The sequence below is a fragment of the Mobula birostris genome, chromosome 1, assembly GCF_030028105.1.
Source record: "Mobula birostris isolate sMobBir1 chromosome 1, sMobBir1.hap1, whole genome shotgun sequence".
Lineage (NCBI taxonomy): Eukaryota > Metazoa > Chordata > Chondrichthyes > Myliobatiformes > Myliobatidae > Mobula > Mobula birostris.
In genome coordinates, this window is record NC_092370.1 from 155,114,613 (window position 1) to 155,136,010 (window position 21,398).

Genomic DNA, 21,398 nt, shown 5'->3' on the forward strand with positions numbered 1-21,398 from the left:
ATGGGCAAGTTATTAGACAGAAGAGCATTGGGGTTTCCTTTTGGATTATTGATAGTGTTTTGAGGATCACTTTACCCTCCTTGTCAGAAGACATAGTGAGCAAGAATTACCGCAATAATCTTTTGCTTCCACCACATATGAGGGGGAGAGTTAGTTGGAATTCTGTCTTCAATAGCTCATGATCTGCTGGGTTTGACTTCGGTAATATCCACTACCGAATAATTTATTAATAATTTTGCTTGGTAAGTGCTGGGGAGCATGAAGGAATAACAGAACTGTTATAGGTGAACCACATTGTCGCTCAGGACACTGGGAGTGGACAGTCACATCCATGCCATCCCATCTGAGGAATGTGTATTCAGAAACCCCAAAGCACACTGAGCTGAGTACCATAATACCAAATGCTGTTACTGACTAAGCCCTGATGCCTTTTTTTAAAAGCCCCTTTTTATTATGTAGTTTTGATGGTTCCCTGAATGTTGACAGTAAAAGCACTTTTATACAGAGCAGACTGAAACAGCAAAGTGAATACCAATGGGGAAATGAAGTAGGACCACATTGGGTTATGAAGCTGACTGAATGAAACAGGCTGTAGCATTACTTATTCCACAGATAGTGCTCTCACGTTATCCATAGTGAAATTTATAGTAAATCAATTTTGAAACTAATTAACTTTTGAAAATTTGATTACGGACCTCGCACAGGAGAGTTGGTAATATGCTGACTAGTCCATAACAATGAAAATGCCCACAGTGGAAAAATAATAGGGACATAATCTCAGGCAGCTCAGCACATGGGTGAGCAAGGGATGGTCCGACTGACAGTTAGTCATAGTCATAGTCATAGCCATAGTCATACTTTATTGATCCCGGGGGGAAACTAGTTTTCATTACAGTTGCACCATAAATAATAAATAGTAATAAAACCATAAATAGTTAAATAGTAATATGTAAATTATGCCAGGAAATAAGTCCAGGACCAGCCTATTGGCTCAGGGTGTCTGACCTTCCAAGGGAGGAGTTGTAAAGTTTGATGGCCACAGGCAGGAATGACTTCCTATGTTAGGTCCACATGACCATCATTTATCATGACATCCTTTGGATTTCCATGTGCTCACATAGGAGTACTGTCATGGTGTGTGCTAGCAATATTGGAACCCAAGTACGGAGGAAAGACAGACTGCAGTGTAGAGACAATGACCAGAGTTTATCCATAATAATTCCAAAAGAACATCAGTGGCTTGGCTGAGTGACACCACAAGAAGGAACATTCTCAAAACTAGGGCCCCACGATTAGCGCTAATCGGGCATCCACTTAAATAACACAAGTAGCACGGAATATGTGAGCCTATCAGAATAAATTTAATAAGGTTAAACAGAAGGCATGAGGAGACCACATTACACACAGTGAGTCGCTCGAGAAAAGCATGAAGAACTCTAGATGATTGATAACTTGTCAAACAACAATTAACCAACCCAGGTGCTTTAAAAATCTCAACGCCCAATGCTCTTTGGCAGCCCACACAGGCTGGAAGAACTCATTACAAAGACACATTGTACAAGCAAGAGCTTTCCACCTTTGGCAGAGCATGAAGTCCAAGTTCAAGGGGAGGAATGGAACTCCAAACCTTTGTATTCCTGGCATGTTTCAGGGCTTCTGGCCTAGCAAAGAACTAAATACTTGTGGTTTTCAGACAATATGCTTTCTTTCTCTCCTCTTACACAAGCAAATCCAAGGTGACTTGTACGCCAGTGTGTCCATGTGCCCCGCCCTCATGGATGCTGGACCCACAAACTCCTCATATTTACACGTATATCTAGTCTCAGTCAAACACAGGCACATAGTTATGCAGCCAGGTTTAGTCAAACACAGGCATAGTTCACAAAAGGGATATTGATACCTTAGAAATGAGGCTGAGCTGATTAATAAACATCAGAGAACTTTGATGAATGATTGTCTTCTGCACTATAGGAACATAAGTAGAGGATTTACTAGGGGTTACTACTAAAGTCATTGCTTTTCTCTATAATAATAACCTCGAGCTGGGGTGCAGCTAACATAAACCTTGCAAGTATTGCAAACCATGAGGGGATAGCAGTTAGTGGGAAGGCCTATGGCAGATGAAGATTAGTGCGGAAAAAAGGTGAGGTGTACATTGTGGTAGGAAAATAGCAGGAGGTAATATAGAATTAAGGATACTTTTCTCAAAGAAAGAGATCAGGAGCAGTGTAATCTAAGGTTGCAGGCACACATCAATGAAAGTGGCAGGGGAGGCTGAGAAAGCAATAAGGTATGCATTATTTCGAGTTTTATCAACCGAGGCAGAGAGTGTAAAACCACATTGGCCTCGCCTCAGATGGAATACCTGTGTTCAGGTCTGATCAACTCATTGCAGGGTAAAGAGTCCAGCGGAGTTTTATTTCATTTAGAGATACAGCCCCACTGACCCAATCAGACACGTCATCCAGCACCTCACCTATTTAACCCTAGCCTAATCACAGGACAGCTTACAATGACCAATTAACCTACTGTACTTACTGGTACATCTTTGGATTGTGGGAAGAAACCGGAGCACCTGGAGGAAATCCATGCGGTCACGGGGAGAACGGACAAACTCCTTACAGATGGCACCAGAATTGAACTCCAATGCCCCCAGCTGTAATAGCATCACGCTAACTGCCACACCTCTGTGGCACCCAAACTTATAGATATGGTCCCTGATGTGAGAGATTAGGTTGGATTAGAAAAACTGAGACTGTTTTCTTTAAAGAAGAGAAGGGTGAGGGGAAATTTGTTCGAAGGATATGAAATGAAGAGATGTCTGGGTAGAATGGATAGTGGGAGGCTGTTCCTGCTGGTTGAGGCATCAAGGGTGAGAGGTCACAAGTATTAAAGGGAAGAGAGGAGGAACTATTTTTACTTTTTCACAGTGTGTGGTCAGCGTATGTGGTAGAGGCCATTGTGGGAACAGCAGTGAAAGCATGTGCAGTGCTAAGGAAGAAGGTCTGAGGGGTGGAGCTAGCTGCTCTGCTAGAGACCCAGTGCAAATGGTTTCCTAGGCTGTAGCCATTCTGATGCTCACGCACCCAGGGTCTGTCAGACAACATGGGCACATCCCAGGTCAGGTCCAACATCTAGCTTGGCCCTGTCAGTCACACACTCATACTCACACGTACATGCTTGGTCTCACACACTCATGCAGATTCGATCACATACCAGCTCACACATAATCACACAGAGAAGGCCGAAGACTGGGGCTGAGAGGGAAGTGAATCAGGCATGATGAAATGGCGGAGTAGACTCGATGGGCCAGATGGCCTAATTCTGCTGCTATACCTTGTGGTCTTGTGGTCTTAGGGAGGATAGTTGCTTATGTGACGAGAATACACATAGATTAAGATGAAGCTGTCCTGTGTGATCAGCAGTTGGTCTGCCACCTGTCTTCAGGAGAGAGAGAGATAAGGAAAACAATGGGGCAGCATTTGGAGATGTGTAATGAAGGGGAAGGAGAGCTGTCTAGAGCGGCTCCCTCTTTGAACCCTGAACTGTTTGAAGTGATGGACAGGCGATACCCCAGCAGGGGGATAAAAAGGGACAGGTTCGCTAAGGCGACACACACGACACCCGAGGTAACGAGACTCTGGAAGCGGTGCGCCTCTCACAAGTCGGTGGGAAGTACCGGGCCATAAACGCACAGGGTGGAAAGGCACGATCGGCGGGAACCTGGTGTGTGTCCACCCTTGTCTGGGTGCCAGGTTCAGCGCAGGGAAACGATCATATCTGGAAATGGAGGGGTCACGGTCGGTGACCTCAGATGACATCACAAAGGACTCGCCCGAAAGCTGACTGCGAAGGTCTGTGTGGAAGCCTTGAATATTCACTCGTTTTGCTCTCTCTCTCCTTCCCCCCACTGTCCATCGCCACGGCAACGATTACTGCGAACTGAACTGAACTGAACTAAATTGAACTGAACTTTGCGTCACTTTGAAACTGATCATTTACCCCTAGACAACAATAGAGCTTGATTGATCCTGTTATCTTAATTCTGTGTACATGTGCGTTTATCATTGCTGAACTGTTGCATTTATTATCCTTTCGATTAGAGTACTGTGTTGCTTGTTTCTTTAATAAAACTTTCTTAGTTCTAGTAATCCAGGCTCCAACTGAGTGATCCATTTCTGCTGGTTTGGCAACCCAGTTACGCGGTACGTAACACTTAAATTGGTTAGCAGAGGGCAGCGAAGTTCTATACACAGCAAGGATCAGTTGCTTGAGGGTTGAGGTCTTCAACAGAAAAACAAGTGTCTAAATGTGAATTAAACTCATGAATTTTCCTGTGAATTTAAAAAGTAAATGCTAATTGCTGAGTTGGCTAGATTCATTACTTGCCTGGTATTACTTTCTTGGTATAATTTGCAGACCCGATCTGATAGCTTACGAGCGTCTGAAAGCGAACAACCCAATACATAATCTAAATAATGCCTTCAACGTCGCGGAGAATGCACTGGGCATTTCCACACTCCTAGATGCTGAGGACGTTGCAGTCCCTCATCCAGACGAGAGATCCATTATGACCTACATATCTCAGTATTACCATCACTTCTCAAAAATGAGGCAAGGACAAACTGGACAGAAAAGAGTTATAAAGGTAATCCAAATAATCCTACAATTTAATCTTTTACTCGTAAGATTTTACTTCAGCAAGAATCTTTAGTTACATTGTTCCATGTTGTTGCTCCTGTTGAGACATCTCTCCTGATGCGGACAAAATATATGTTTGGAAAACCGGGGTACTTGCTTTAGTTGGCATATTCAGAATAATTTAGTTGAGGCTAACTGGGATCCCATCTGCAATCTTTGGTGGAATCCACCAGACTATTTAAAGAGCAGAAGCATTCTCTGTGTTCAGAAGCCAATGCTCCTGATTCAGCTGATATCACTAAAGCAACTTGGTCATTTATTTTGGTGTTATTTGTGGGATAGTGTGTAACTTGGGAGCAGTATTTCTCATGAGAGGATGGTGGCTTTTACATAATGAGGGTGTCAGAGGTTACGGGGAGAAGGCAGGAGGATGGGGTTGAGAAGGATAATAAATCAACCATGGTGAAATGGCATAGCAGACACGAGGGGCCGAATGGCCTAATTCTGCTCCAATGTCTTTTGGTCTTATATTTCATCAGCTATGAAATATTCTGAACATCCTGAAGTGGTAACAAGTGCAAATACTTTATTTTCTTTGTGAATACATGGAGGAAGTAATAATTTTGAGCATTCACCCCAGTTTTGTGGAATTTTTATGAATGAACCTCTTCCCTCTTTAATTGTTCTAGCAGTTGAAATATTGCATTGATTTACAACATCCTAGCATTAGAACTGTTACCACCCCCAGGAAGACAGACATGAGTATGTTAACAGGGATGAGTGCCTTTAGTTATAGGGAGAGCTTTGAGATACTGAGGCTGTAATTAATTTCAGGCTCGCAATGTGTTGGATGAGTTCTGAATGGCAATGTTTTGTTTTTGTTTGCTGAACTCTGTAAATGCCCGACCATTAATTGTAAAGTTGCTAGCTCCGAGGCTTCTAGACTTCCGACATGCTATGTCAGTGAGTTTTAATCACTGGGTAGCCTGTTGCTGAATTCTCTGAGGTTTTCCAACCTGCTAAATGAGCAGACTTGGGGATCTGTTGTAGATCCTTTTGAGCTAATGACTTGTGGTGTTACACCCACACAAGAAGGTTGCATTTAATAAATTAATGAGTTAACTTGGGACAATTCTGGTTTCCTTTCCATGCTTAGATTGTGGATCTCCTGATGGAAATTGGTGATCTGAAACGTGAATATCAGTTACTGGTGTCTGACCTGCTCCACTGGATCAAAGGAAAGATCAGGGAGCTGAATAACCGACAGTTCCCCAACTCACTGAACGGCATGCAGAAAATGATGGCAGACTTCAAAACCTTCCGCACTGTGGAGAAACCGCCCAAGTACCGAGAGCGGGGACTCATCGAGGCTCAGCTCTTCAACATCCGCACCAAACAGAGGGCCAACAATATGCAGCAGTATGTGCCCCCAGAGGGGATGGCTCTGAGTGACATTGAGAGGCACTGGGGTGATCTGGAGAAGGCAGAAGCCCTGAGGGAGAAGGCACTGCAGAAGGAGATGCTGCGGCTGGAACGGCTGGAGCAGCTGGTGCAGCGGTTCAGGAAGAAAGCCATGCTGAGAGAAGCCTACCTAGGCCATATGAGATCAGTTCTGGCCAAACAGAACGTCAATGTGGAGACCACCCAGGAGATGGAGACTGTCACCAAGAGACTGGAGGCCATCACAACTGATGTGTTTGCCACAGAGCAGAGGTTTAAGGCTCTTGTTGAAATGGCTCAGGTCATTGAGAGAGAGAATTACCATGGCAAGGCTGAGATAGTGAAGAAGTAAGTCGCCATTTCGGGCTGCAGCCTTCTTCAGGACAGAGAGGGAAGGGGCAGCTGTCTGAATTCAGAGGCTAGCTGGAAGGTGATGGGCGGGGAAGGCTGAAGAACAAGGAATCTGACAGGAGAGGAGAGTGGACAATGGGAGAAAGGGAAGGAGGAGGGGACCCAGGGAAAAGTAATAGGCAGATAAGAAGAAGTAAAAGGTCAGAGTGGGGAACAGCGGAATATTTTACCGGAAGGAGAAATTAACATTCATACCATCAGATTGAAGGTTCCCAGACAGAACTTCCTTCACCTTGAAGGTGGCCTCAAGGGAAGTCCGTGGAACAGGAGAAGGAATGGGAGTTAAAATGAACCAAATGCCTATTAGTGACTGGGCGGGTTAAATATACTTTTTAATTGTCCAGGGACTGGGTTGGGGTGAGGGAGGTTGTGTATTCAGTGGATCAAACTGTGTTCTTTCAGGATCTGAGAGGCTAGTTGACTCGCCACCATCCTGTCAAGGAGTAGTCAGCAAGATGAGGGGATGACTGCTTCATCTGGGGGCCAGAGCTCAGGCATTTTCTTCTCAGTCAGTAACATGTACTTTGTGGTCTTCTACCAGGATTGAATATGTGCACCTAGTGCTAGGTCCATAAGAAAGGATGTGTGTATTCCAGGGGTAACAGGACAAAGTGAAAAAAAGAGAGGTTAAATCAGGATATAAATTCTGTAATTGAAATCTTCTGCTTCCCTGCAGACAGAAGGATGTTGAAGATTGCTGGCAAAATCTCCTCCAAGAACTTGATAAACAGAAGGCCGCCCAGAAGAAGGTGGCAGCTGCACTCTTTTTAGTCCAAGATATAGACACCATTTATCAAGAGCTAATAACTTTTCAGGTAAGAATCATCATTCAGCTGTTCTAAAGAATAGCCTCTGAATATAAAGTTAGAACAAATATCATGTCCTGTCCTTTGCTCACTTGAATGGGAGATAATAATGATGGACAACGAGGGCACATAAAGCACTCTTCAATAATGTTGTAACCGTACTCAGCGGGAAAATTCCAGCACCTAGCAGTGAGCACTAGCCAGTAATTTGTTCCCAAAGTCTGCAGGCTAATGCTGACGGTGCTGAGACAATTAGCTGTTTAAAATGTCAGGAGGCCTATGGTTTTAGCAGATGTAGTGATGAAACCCAGTCTTTCTGACAAGTTGGACAGTTTGCACTTTTGCCCAGCTCCACAGGGGGAGCTTACCTCTCCCCGGGTAGACATGGCACACGATCCAAGACCCTATTGACTTGAACGGGGATTGTGGTACAGTGTTGTGGAATAATTATTGTGCTTCGTTTTTAAAGTTTTTTTTACTAATTATGTGTTTCCATTGCATTGACCCATCTGTCAATGTTTTCCAGGGTTAGGTGGATTTCAGAAAACATCTTCATCAGTGTTTCGTTGGAGACCCTGTTTCCATCCAAACTACACAGCTGAAGTCCTGTTATTTTTCGTCTTGATAATTTTTGTACAATTTTAAAGCAGTCTGCTAAACCGAGAGGTGCTTGATGTAAATCCATGATCTTGTGTGCCCTCGAGTGTGTTGTTAAACTCATTAAGGGAGCAAGGGGATAGAGACAGCTAATAAGGGCAGGTTTAGGACTGCGGTCAGTTAGGAGATATGATCAATATGGGTATATGCCTTTAGGTAGAATAGAAGAGGTAAATTGTCACAATCAGAGGTTGTTTATAAAAAAGAAAGGTTTTTTATAGTTAGTATTTGGATTGTATTTTCTCAGTGTCACCTCGTGGGTATGCAATATTCCTAGGGCTGTTTACCTTTTGTGTCTAATTGCTTGCCTTTGGACAAGCTCTGGGTTGTCACTTTGTTTTGCAGGTGTCTCATTTGGGATCACGGGGATCGTTAAGCTCTCTTTGTGTTTATCACTTTTATTCAGTTTGGGGTAATTGAATTAGCACTGGATTTTCAATGTCTTGTATTGTAGTTATTGTCTTTGAGGGTTATTGCTTCATCTGGTCATCTGCGTTGTTTGATTTGCCCTGAACTCCGACGTGTTCAAGGGGACTTGCCAAACCCTCTTTGCTCCATCAGTGAAGATCCTTTTCTGCTGAAACTCTTACTGACTTCTTCTGTGTTTCATGAGTGATCTCAGTCCTTCAAGATTCTGTAGAGTTTGTCTGAGTTCTTGTAGTTTTGTTATTAATTTCAGTAATAAATCTGTTGTTTTGTTTGAATTTCTGAAGTCTCTGCGATTCCTGAACTGGAGTTAGCTAGTGACCCTGACGCAAATGCTTGGAATCGTCACAGAATGATTGCATTTTACAGTTCATAGCTCATCATGAAAGCAGAACTAAAAAAGGATTCTGTAGCCTGTTTCATCCATTGCCTCGTGTGATCAAAGGGTTTACCCAGACACACTCTACTGCAAGCACACTCCACATTATATTAAATTAATTAACCATTGCAGTATGCAAGATTGTTGTAACTATTACACACTACGCCTCAAATGATTAATCCCAAAGTGCTGTTTGCCTTTTAATAGGTTTGTCATCTACATTTACATGTACTGGAACTATATATTTGTCCTCATAAAATGTTCTTGTCCTCCATGTTCCACGACGGAGAACATTCTGATTAGCTGCATCACTGCCTGATAGGGACGCTCCAATGTGCAGGATCACAAAAGGCTCCATCACAGGCCAGTCTTCCCGACCAAGGACAGTGCTTCAAGAACTTGGCATTCATCATTAAGGACCTTTGTCATTTAGGAAATGCTCTCTTCTCAGTAATACCATCAGGGAGAAGGTACAGGAGTCTGAAGACTTTTCAGCAACAGCTTCTTTTCCTCCACTTTCAGATTTCTGGATTGTCCATGAACACTATTTATAATATTGCAATTTACAGTGACCTTTATGTCCAGCACTGTACAAAACAAGAAATTTCTTGATATATGTCAGTGATAATACACTTAGTCCTGGTGAAGGGTCTTGGCCTAAAACATCAGCTGCTTATTCCTCTCCATGGACGCTGCCTGAGCTGCTGAGCTCCTCCAGCATCCTGTGTGTGTTGCTCTGGAGTTCCAGCGTCTGCAGAATCTCGTGTGTTTGATTCTGATTCTCATTCCTCTCGTTGAATTTATGTAGTAATTCCTGAATTGTAGTTTGTCAAAATTTTGTCAAGTTTGTCTTCCATTGTCTTGCAAATTCTTCAGGAATACACAGGGCATCGGGAAAATGAAACTTAGATAGAAGACATATGTTACAGCTTGGCTTTTAACACCATCATCCCTGCGGTACTAATCAACAAGCTTCAAAACCAGGGCCTCTGCCCCTCCCTCCGCAATTGTGTCCTCAACTTCCTTATCAGGAGACCACAGACACCAGATCAGTAATATCATTTCCCCCTTGCTAACAATCAACACAGGCGCACTACAACGATGTGTGCTTAGTCCGCTGCTCTACTCCCTTCACGCTCCTGATGTTGTGGCTACACATAGCTCAAGCACCGTCTATAAATTCACCAGTTTTTGGCAAAATCTCAGATGCTGACCCTCCGCTGATGACATCTTCATGAAGCAGTGCCTCAGAAAGGTGGCATCCATCATTAAGAACTCTCACCCTCCATGACGTGCCCTCTTCTCATTATTACCATTGAGAAGGAGGTACAGGAGCCTGAAGACCTACACTTAACATTTTAGAAACACCTCCTTTCCCTTCACCATCATATTTCCAAATGGTCCTAGAACCCCAGGAGCACCTCCTCGTTATTCCTCTTTGCACTGTTTACTTATTTTCATAACCTATATTAACTTTTGTTTTGCATTGTACTGCTGCTGAACAATAAATTTCACAACAAATAGCAACAATAGTAAACCTGATTCTGGTTTCAGGAGGAGCCACAAGCTTTTTGCACAGGCCCAAAATCTCTTGCTTTTCAGGACGGGGGTCAGAAGTAGAGGAAAGACTCATTTAAAATTGATTTTATCTCAAACAAAAGTTTAATCCTTTCATAGATGCAGCAATGAAAACGTTAACACTTTGACAGTGCACTAGAAGCTCCAGTGGCTCAATTCTCACTTCTCTTCCCCCTTACAGTCGACGATGAGCTCAGAAGACTGTGGCAAGCACCTGCTTGATGTGGTGGACATGGCGCAGAAGCACAACCTGATCGTCTCTCAGATCTCATATCATGGGGAAACCCTGAAGCACATCAACCAGAGAGCCAGTGATCTCAGGAGATGCAGTGAACTAAAGACTGATATAGTCAAAAGGAAACTCAAGGCACTCAATGACCTTTACAGCAATCTCCTGGAACTCAGCAAAGCCAGGTTAGGCAGCGCCCGTGCTAAAACGTTGCAGATGTCGCTTGAATAACAGACTGGATACAAGCTTTGTGGGCCTTTTTAAGCTTATAGTCAAAAAGACCTACATCCAATGAGCTTGTTCAGATTTGGGAAGACTACCACCACCCACTGGTATTAACTTCCACTCTACCTGAGCTCGTGGTGATCAGGATTTGTTATAAATGAACCTTCCTGGCACTTATCCTTGTGTAGCCCCCTGGCCAGGCTCAGGGTCGCTCGGCTCGCTGTCGTCTAGGGAAACAGCCCTCGGCCCCGCCAAACTGGGTAATTAGTTGGTGTGGATGCTGTGTGATGTACCCCACCCCGCCCAAATAACAGACAATACACCAGATATGATTAAATTAATTACAGTTTATAGATATTACTGGAACTATATAATTAGTAGAGAATAAAATATAAAAGGAAAATAAAAGACACCACACTTATCAAAGTTCAATCTCTTTGTGCACAAACAGTTGGAGCTCAGGACCCTCCTTCTTCACTCTGCGATCCCCTCGGACCACCTAGATCTGCCACCTGGGAACAACAACGGTGGTCAACCAGACGCTCCACACGAGTCCGTCTCCATCTCCTCTCCTTGCCAAACACCCTGGACCTCGCACTCCTGCTCGGGATCCGACCCCGTTAGCCAACTCACAGCACCTTGTCCATCCTCTCTCTCTCTCTCGCGCCTTCTGCCCCAAAACCCGCGCATCACAATAATTTACAGACACACAGAAAGAATAACATATATCCCAATTGGTTCGTTCATCCTCTTATCAGTAACATAATCCAAACAAACTGATAGCAGGAGGACTTTCTCAGCGGTTAACATAACAAAGAAGTCATTTTAATTAGCCTACTCAGTAACATAAAAGAAGAAACCCCTTACACTTGCAAACAGAACAAGTTCTACACCTGCCTCTGCACCTCCTCCCTCACTATCATTCAGGGCCCCAAACAGTCCTTCCAGGCAAGGCAACACTTCACCTGTGAGTCTGTTAGAGTCATCTAAATCAGTGTGGCCTCCTGTATATCGGTGAGCCCTGTCCTTTTGTTCCATGGCCTTCTGTCCTTTCCTTTCAGATTCCTCCTTCTCCAGCCCGTTATCTCTTTCACCAATGGACTTCCCAGCTCTTTACTTCACCCCTCCCCCTCCCCCTCCCCCCATTTCACCTATGACCTACCACCTTCTTCCCCTACCCCCACCTTCTTACTCTGACTTCCCATCTCTATTTTCCAGTCCTGATCAAGAGCCTTGGCCCGAAACAGCAACTGTTTTCTCTTTTCGATAGAGGCTTCCTGGCTGGCTGAGTTCCTCCAGCGTTGTGCTGTGTTACCTGTATTTTTGACACCCACAGTTATGGAGAAGACAGTTACTAGAATCTGCTGTTACTGAGGCTCACGGTGGAATTGCCAGTACCTGCTGTGTCAGATGTTGAGATCTGTGGTGGTTAGGGTCCACAATTAACTGAGCCTTACAGATGTCACTGTTGCTTGGTCCTTCATACATATTTACAGTGAGGGGGAGTCCATAACCCAAAGAGATCTGGAAGTCCGTTTCTGGAATCCGCTATTGTTGGAGTTCACTGTGACTGGGACTTGGTTTTACAGATCCCGGGACTCACCACACGACCAGTAGTGGTGTCAGGTCTTATTAACAGCAGTTTCACTTCTCTTGCTAATACAGACAAGCCAAACTGCAGCAGCAGCAGATATTGTTTGAGTTTTTCCGGGACTGCGAAGAGGAGGAGTCGTGGATCTACGAGAAGTGGCAGCTGGTGCGAACTGCGACGTTAGGGCGTGACATCACCCAAATTGCAGTGTCCATTCAAAAGCACAAGGTAACCACGTGGATCTCCGTAACATGTGATTGACAAGGAAACTGTGAGTCAGCTCACAAGTGTAGTGAGCCAGAATCTCACAATCTCAGTGTGTGACGGGGTTGCTAATCCCACTCCACCGTGTGGAGTAAATTGGAATTGAATACAGGAGTTCATGTGTAACTAATATGACAGATTTGACCCTGGAGGTGGTGTGGGGATATTAGATATGTTAGATTTGATCCCACAGTGACCTTTCCACAGTGTGGGTAAGCCTGATACAGGAGGTGAGGTCGGTATGGAGTTAGTTGGTACAGAAGCTCCTGTCCTGAAGGCTCAGTGATTATGATGAGTGATCTTGTATCTGAGAGTGTAATGAATATGTGTCACCAAGTTCGGATATGGCCCAAATGCGGAGATGGGTAGATAGTTCACAGACTTTAATGCAAGCAGAGTTAGAGGGAAAAAAAAGCAACAAACTCCAGGCCAAAGGGGGCCGTTAACTAAAACTCTCAAATGGAAAACAAAGCCTACTCTGCGGCTGAAAGGAATAACTAAATATAAAACGAATACTGCTAGTCTTCAGAGTCAGTTGACTCGACAGTCCAATTTCTCAGGCAAGGCCGAATGCAAGCAGGCAGTGAAGCAACGCTGTGCTTTGTACAAGTCTCGACAAGCACTACCACAGAAAGAATGGAGTTAAATACTATTACAAGGAAATAATAATTAGCTGACACGTGCATATTTATGAGCGCAATTGCCGTATCTGCTGCGCTGCCGAATCCGTTGTTGTGACACTGTACTGGAGCAATTAGTACCCAAGTGTGGAATGGTTGTGTAGAGGGAGTGTGACAGACTTGCAACTGGTACCAAGTTGACTCCATCTTGCTCTACTGATTGTATTTTTCCACCAGGCAATGGAGGCTGAGTGTAACTCCCGGCAGTCTATCTGTTTCTCAGTGGTGAGAAAGGGCCAGGAGCTTTGCCAGCAGAACCTGAGCAACAAGAGGGAGATGAGGAAATGGGTGGCCACTCTTCAGAATCAATGGCAGCAACTAAAGGGTGAGATGTCGAACTGGCACACACGACTTCAGGCTGCTCTGACAATAAAGCAGGTGAGATGGAAGAAGCCTTGAGCTGCTCCCAAGTGCCCCTGTTAGCTGAAAACACAAGTACTTAAGTCCAGTAATTCAGACTGTTAAATCACCAACTATCTCAGATTAAAGCCTCTCTTACTTCATGTTCAAAGCCCTTCCTAAATTTGCAACTGCCAACAATCCTTTGAAATATTCCAGGTCTGGCCTCTTGGGAATACCTGAATTTAATTAACCCACTGCAGGAGGCTGCACTTTTAGCTTCTAATGTCTGTAATTTCTTCTACAACTTATGTACATAAAAAAGGGAAGTAAATGGCCTGTAATGAGCCAAAAATATCACCTGAGTATGGAGGTGGCAGAGAGAGGGAAGAGTGTTTATATTTTGCCAGGGTCTTCATAAAAGAGTGGGAATGATGATGATCATGTACTTATGCAGGAAATAAAAGCAAGGATGTAATTCCAAGACTTTATAAGGTACTGGTCATACCACATTCAGAGAGTTGTCAGCAATTTTGGGCTCCATATTCAGCACAGAATATGCGGGCAGAGGCTGTTTCCTGCAGTGGGTGAGTCTTGGACCAGAGGGCACAGACAGAGTGGATGTGGAGAGGATGTTTCCTGCAGTGGGTGAGTCTAGGACCAGAGGGCACAGACAGAGTGGATGTGGAGAGGATGTTTCCTGTAGTGGGGAGTCTAGGACCAGAGGGCACAGATAGAGTGGATGTGGAGAGGATGTTTCCTGCAGTGGGTGAGTCTAGGACCAGAGGGCACAGATAGAGTGGATGTGGAGAGGATGTTTCCTGCAGTGGGTGAGTCTAGGACCAGAGGGCACAGACAGAGTGGATGTGGAGAGGATGTTTCCTGTAGTGGGGAGTCTAGGACCAGAGGGCACAGATAGAGTGGATGTGGAGAGGATGTTTCCTGCAGTGGGTGAGTCTAGGACCAGAGGGCACAGACAGAGTGGATGTGGAGAGGATGTTTCCTGTAGTGGGGAGTTTAGGACCAGAGGGCACAGATAGAGTGGATGTGGAGAGGATGTTTCCTGCAGTGGGTGAGTCTAGGACCAGAGGGCACAGATAGAGTGGATGTGGAGAGGATGTTTCCTGCAGTGGGTGAGTCTAGGACCAGAGGGCACAGACAGAGTGGATGTGGAGAGGATGTTTCCTGCAGTGGGTGAGTCTAGGACCAGAGGGCACAGATAGAGTGGATGTGGAGAGGATGTTTCCTACAGTGGGTGAGTCTAGGACCAGAGGGCACAGACAGAGTGGATGTGGAGAGGATGTTTCCTACAGTGGGGAGTCTAGGACCAGAGGGCACAGACAGAGTGGATGTGGTGAGGATATTTCCTGCAGTGGGTGAGTCTAGGACCAGAGGGCACAGATAGAGTGGATGTGGAGAGGATGCTTCCTGCAGTGGGTGAGTCTAGGACCAGAGGGCACAGATAGAGTGGATGTGGAGAGGATGTTTCCTGCAGTGGGTGAGTCTAGGACCAGAGGGCACAGACAGAGTGGATATGGAGAGGATGTTTCCTGCAGTGGGTGAGTCTAGGATCAGAGGGCACAGACAGAGTGGATGTGGAGAGCATGTTTCCTGCAGTGGGTGAGTCTAGGACTAGAGGGCACAGACAGAGTGGATGTGGAGAGCATGTTTCCTGCAGTGGGTGAGTCTAGGACTAGAGGGCACAGACAGAGTGGATGTGGAGAGGATGTTTCCTGCAGTGGGTGAGTCTAGGACTAGAGGGCACTGCCTCAGAACAGAGGGACGTCCATTTAGAACAGGGATGAGCAAAAATGACTTTAGCCAGAAGGTAGTAGATCTGTGGAATTTGTTGCCATAGACAGCTATGCAAGCCAGCTCATTGGGAATATTTAAAGTGGAGGTTAATAAGTTCTTGATTAGTCAGGATGTCAAAGGTTACAGGGAGAAGGCAGGGGAATGGGATGAGAGGGATAATAAATCAGCCATGATGGAATGGTGGAGCAGACTCGATGGACTGAATGGCCTAATTCTGCTCCTATATCTTATGGTCTAAATAGATGAACCATTGGCTTGGCTAAACCAGTGGTTTAAGGGATTTGACATCTTTGAATCAGGATCAGAATGAGATTTATTATCACTGACGTGCCATGATATTTGTTGTTTTGCAGCCGTCATATGGTTGCATTCAGCAACATTGTTCTTGATTAGCCATTGCTCTAAATGAAGGTTTATATTGTCATTCAGAAATTATTCCAATAATTCACTCACCAGTGTAGTTAGCTTTAGTAATTTGCAGTACATGCAAATTACTGAAAGTTACAAGAAGAAATGTAAAATAAATGAATAAGTATTTCCACAAGAGAGCAAGCTAGTGAGGTAGTGTTGAAGGGCCCATGGACCATTCAAAAATCTGATGGCATAGGGCAAGAAGCTGTTCCTGAAACATTGAAACTACCAGGTCAATGTGAAATACATTCCAAGCTGTTAAAAGAGTCAAAGGAGGAACATGCAAAGGCTGTATCTATAGTTTTTTCAACCCTTCTGTTTACAACATTGTGCTGGAGAGCTGCAAATGTACCATTGTTTGAAAGGGCAGAGAGTGCTGAACTAATTAAGTACAGACCCCCTAAAGCTAACTACACTGGTGAGTGAATTATTGGAATAATTTCTGAATGACAATATAAACCTTCATTTGGAGCAATGGCTAATCAAGAACAATGTTGCTGAATTGTTAACTGCACAGTTTTGCTAAAGGAACGTTCCATCTGAGAATGGTAATCAAAAATACTGGAAATCTGAAATAAAAACAGAAAACGTTGGAGAATTCAAGAGATTGGCAGTGTATATGGAAGTGAAAACAAAACACAGTGGTTTCAGTTTGAAAACCCTGCATCAGGTTAGGGAAAGAGAGAAGATCAGGGTCGTTTAGGGAATGGAAAGGTAAATGGACAAAGGATGGGGTAGGCCATGCTTGTGATAGTGATGAGCTGCTACTGAAGATTTCTGGTTGATGAGGACAAATAGAAAGGATGAGAAAACATGAACAAACAAACATAAAAACAAGAGAATCTTTGGATGCTGGAAATCTGGAGGAACTCAGCAGGTCAGGCACATTTATGGGGATGTTTTGGGCTGAGACCCTTCATCGGGTCTGGAAAAGGAGTGAGCAGCAGCCAGAATAAGAAGGTGTGGGGAGGGGAATGTGTGCAAACTAGTGAGACCAAATGAGGGTGAGGTGAGTATGTGGGGGAGGAGGATGAAGTGAGAAGCTGGCAGGTGATAGATGAAAGAGGTAAAAGGCTGGAGAAGGAAGAACCTGACAGGAGTAGACAGTGGAAGATGGGAGAAAGGGAAGGAGGAGGGAACCAGAGGGAGGCGATGAGCAAGTGAGGAGAAGAAGAGAAGAGGTAAGAGAATAACAGAATGGGGAATGGAAAAAAAGGGAATGAAGGAGAGGGAAGAAATTACTGGAACCTGAAAAAATTCATGCTTGGATTGAAGGATACCCAGACCGAATATGAGGTGTTGCTCCTCCAACCCAAGTTTGGCCTCATTTATAGCAGGAAAGGTGGCCATGGACAGAAAGTCAGAATGGGAATGGGAAGTCAAATCACAATATAAAAGCTGTGAAGTGGTGACCTTTAGGGAATGATGAACAGTTCAGGTCATGTTAGCGGAGAGAGAGAAAATCAAAGCCTCTATTACCTATGGATGATTTACATTAGAATTGACACAAACAGAGAAAGAGAGTTATCTGAAGTGTTTGAATTTGATGTTGAGTTTGGAAGCCTGTTCATAAATTCTCCACTGTCTCCACTGTCTTAATATTTCTGAAAAGTTTCCCTGAAGCTTTCCAAATGGTTGCTGAATATTTTTGTATCTATCAAAATGCCTTTTTGATGATTCATCTGAAGGTAGTATTAAATTTTGTGATTACTGAAGTTCATGAATTCAGCAGGAGTATCTAGGTTAATAGGGATTGACATCGATGGGTAAGGGACGGACTAGAAAGGCCGAGATGGCCTGTTTCCGTGCTGTAATTGTTATGTGGTTATATGGTTATATGGATGGAGTGGCAGCATGGAAGAGATCTTGGGTTGGAACTGGCAGCAAATTCCTCTACAGCTAATCTGCTTGTTGTCATTTTTACCTCCCAGCAGTTCCAAATTTTCTTGTTATTACAAACATCGGCTTAGTGCCTTACTTGTTTCTGGATAAACTAGGTTCCAATCCTACTTCAGAGATTTGAACGTATACTTCAAAGCAGTATTGATTGATGATTACACTATCAGAAGTGCCAAATTTCCAATTAGCTGGTAAAGAAGGCCAAGTCTGGCCTCTCAGACACATTTGAAAGGCTCTGTGAGATTGTTCAATGTAACATAGAAATTCTACGCAGGAAGTCTTGTACAATATTTATCCCTGAGGCATCATTCAGAGTCAGGTTTTTACCTTACTGGTATTAGTATTATTTATTTTGGAATACTACATCTGATGTGCATATAATTTGTGAAGCTGTCTGAAATTTTGTGGGTTATGGTGACTGAGGTGTAAAAGTAAGGATCGGTTTTATCTGAATGACAGATTTCTCTATGCCTTGTTCTCAGTACTTCACAGACGTCAATGAGGCCCACTCCTGGCTGTTTGAGAAACAGCCTCTTGTGCAGAGTGACGATTATGGGAAGGATGAGGCCAGTGCTGAGGCACTCCTGCAACGCCACATGCACCTAACGAAAGAGATTGCAGCCTATTGCAGCGAAGTGAAGAGACTGCAGGACCTGGCGACAGCAGCCGTGCAGCGAGTTCCTTTAACAGCACGCCAGGTACTTCCTTCAGTTTTACATGTGTCACTCACAGAAATCGAACCAGATGCTTCCTTCAGTTTTATGTGTGTCACTCACAGAAATCGAACAAGGGGCACATTTTCAGAGCACATTATTCATCCTGGGTTTTCTGTTTCCTTTGACACCTGCAAAGAAACTGGGTGTTATACCAGAGGTATCCAACCCAATAAGGGTAGGGGTTAGCACAACGCTTTGCTTTACCAGTGGCCCAAGTTCAATTCCTGCCACTGTCAGTAAGGAGTTTCTACGTTCTCCCCATAACTGCATGGGTTTCCTTCTGGTGCTCTGGTTTCCTCCCACAGTCCAAAGAAGTAATGGGAGTGTCTGTCCTTGACATGAAGGCAGCATTTGAATGAGTGGTGGTAGAAGTCAATGGTATCAAGTGGAGGAAGCACCAGTAGTTGGAATTACACCTTGCACAAAGGTAGATGGTTTGTTAGAGTTACATCAGTTCTGCCCAGGAGTCCCTGAAAGCAATCTTCAACTGCTTCATCAACCACCTTCCTTCCAGCATAAAGAGCGACAATTCTGCAACATTCAATCCCATTTGTAACTCCTCAGCAAATAGAAACATAGAAACATACAAAATAGGTGCAGGAGTAGGCCATTCAGTATGATCATGGCCGATCATCCAACTCAGAACCCTGTACCAGCCTTCCTTCCATACCCCCTGATCCCTTTAGCCGCAAGGGCCATATCTAACTCCCTCTTAAATATAGCCAATGAACTGGCCTCAACTGTTTCCTGTGGCAGAGAATTCCACAGATTCACCACTCTCTGTGTGAAGAAGTTTTTCCTCATCTCAGTCCTAAAAGGCTTCCCCTTTATCCTCAAACTGTGACCCCTCGTTCTGGACTTACCCAACATCGGGAACAATCTTCCTGCATCTAGCCTGTCCAATCCCTTTAGGATTGTATACATTTCAATCAGATCCCCCCTCAATCTTCTAAATTCCAACGAGTACAAGCCCAGTTCATCCAGTCTTTCTTCATATGAAAGTCCTGCCATCCCAGGAATCAATCTGGTGAACCTTCTCTGTACTCCCTCTATGGCAAGGATGTCTTTCCTCAGATTAGGGGACCAAAACTGCACACAATACTCCAGGTGTGGTCTCACCAAGGCCTTGTACAACTGCAGTAGTACTTCCCTGCTCCTGTACCCGAATCCTCGTGCTATAAATGCCAGCATACCATTTGCCTTTTTCACCGCCTGCTGTACCTGCATGCCCACTTTCAATGACTGGTGTATAATGACACCCAGGTCTCGTTGCACCTCCCCTTTTCCTAATCGGCCACCATTCAGATAATAATCTGTTTTCCTATTTTTGCCACCAAAGTGGATAACTTCACACTAATCCACATTAAATTGCATCTGCCATGAATTTGCCAACTCACCTACCCTATCCAAGTCACCCTGCATCCTCTTAGCATCCTCCTCACAGTTAACACTGCCGCCCAGCTTCGTGTCATCTGCAAACTTGGAGATGCTGCATTTATTCCCTCATCCAAGTCATTAATATATATTGTAAACAACTGGGTCCCAGCACTGAGCCTTGCGGTACCCCACTAGTCACTGCCTGCCATTCTGAAAAGGTCCCGTTTATTCCCACTCTTTGCTTCCTGTCTGCCAACCAATTCTCTATCCACATCAATACCTTACCCCCAATACCATGTGCTTTAAGTTTGCACACTAATCTCCTGTGTGGGACCTTGTCAAAAGCCTTTTGAAAATCCAAATATACCACATCCACTGGTTCTCCCCTATCCACTCTACTAGTTACATCCTCAAAAAATTCTATGAAATTCGTCAGACATGATTTTCCTTTCACAAATCCATGCTGACTTTGTCCAATGATTTCACCGCTTTCCAAATGTGCTGTTATCACATCTTTGATAACTGACTCTAGCAGTTTCCCCACCACCGATGTTAGGCTAACCGGTCTATAATTCCCTGGTTTCTCTCTCCCTCCTTTTTTAAAAAGTGGGGTTACATTAGCCATCCTCCAATCCTCAGGAACTAGTCCAGAATCTAACGAGTTTTGAAAAATTATCACTAATGCATCCACTATTTCTTGGGCTACTTCCTTAAGCACTCTGGGATGCAGACTATCTGGCCCTGGGGATTTATCTGCCTTTAATCCCTTCAATTTACCTAACACCACTTCCCTACTAACATGTATTTCCCTCAGTTCCTCCATCTCACTGGACCCTCTGTCCCCTACTATTTCTGGAAGATTATTTATGTCCTCCTTAGTGAAGACAGAACCAAAGTAATTATTCAATTGGTCTGCCATGTCCTTGCTCCCCATAATCAATTCACCTGTTTCTGTCTGTAGGGGACCTACATTTGTCTTAACCAATCTTTTTCTTTTCACATATCTATAAAAGCATTTACAGTCAGTTTTTATGTTCCCTGCCAGTTTTCTCTCATAATCTTTTTTCCCCTTCCGAATTAAGCCCTTCGTCCTCCTCTGCTGAACTCTGAATTTCTCCCAGTCCTCAATGAAGCATTCGTTCCCTAAGGCAAGACCTAGGCAATATTCAGTCATGACTGACAAATAGTAATCAGACGTTTACCATTCCCATTAATAGAGAGTGTAATCTCCTGGTATTCAACAGTATTGCCATTGCTGAGTTCTCTGCTAATCACCCACCTGTAAGACTGAGATCGATGTGGGGTGAAGGCTTCCCTGATTAAGAGTCAAAAACATATATAAAAAAACCAGATACTCATACCTGTACTCATTTATATGTCTAATATATTGCCATTGGTCATCTATAATGGTGTCACAGTAAGGTGCTATGGAGTCATTGCTGCGAATTAAAATGCTCCCTAGGTAGAGTATGTAAAGTAGGAGTCTCCACTGGTAAGTGAAGGAGAACATTTTC

General features: G+C 44.1%; 1 protein-coding gene across 1 annotated transcript in view; it reads left to right on the forward strand.

Moving 5' to 3' along the window:
* sptbn5 (spectrin, beta, non-erythrocytic 5) overlaps nt 1-21,398 on the forward strand; it is a 279,715-nt gene that overhangs the window by 16,652 nt on the left and 241,665 nt on the right. The window contains exons 5-11 of the mRNA XM_072264468.1: nt 4,420-4,648; nt 5,798-6,429; nt 7,169-7,307; nt 10,520-10,752; nt 12,458-12,611; nt 13,505-13,705; nt 18,274-18,489. Of these exons, the coding sequence (XP_072120569.1) occupies nt 4,420-4,648; nt 5,798-6,429; nt 7,169-7,307; nt 10,520-10,752; nt 12,458-12,611; nt 13,505-13,705; nt 18,274-18,489 (1,804 nt within the window). The remainder of the gene's footprint in view (nt 1-4,419; nt 4,649-5,797; nt 6,430-7,168; nt 7,308-10,519; nt 10,753-12,457; nt 12,612-13,504; nt 13,706-18,273; nt 18,490-21,398) is intronic.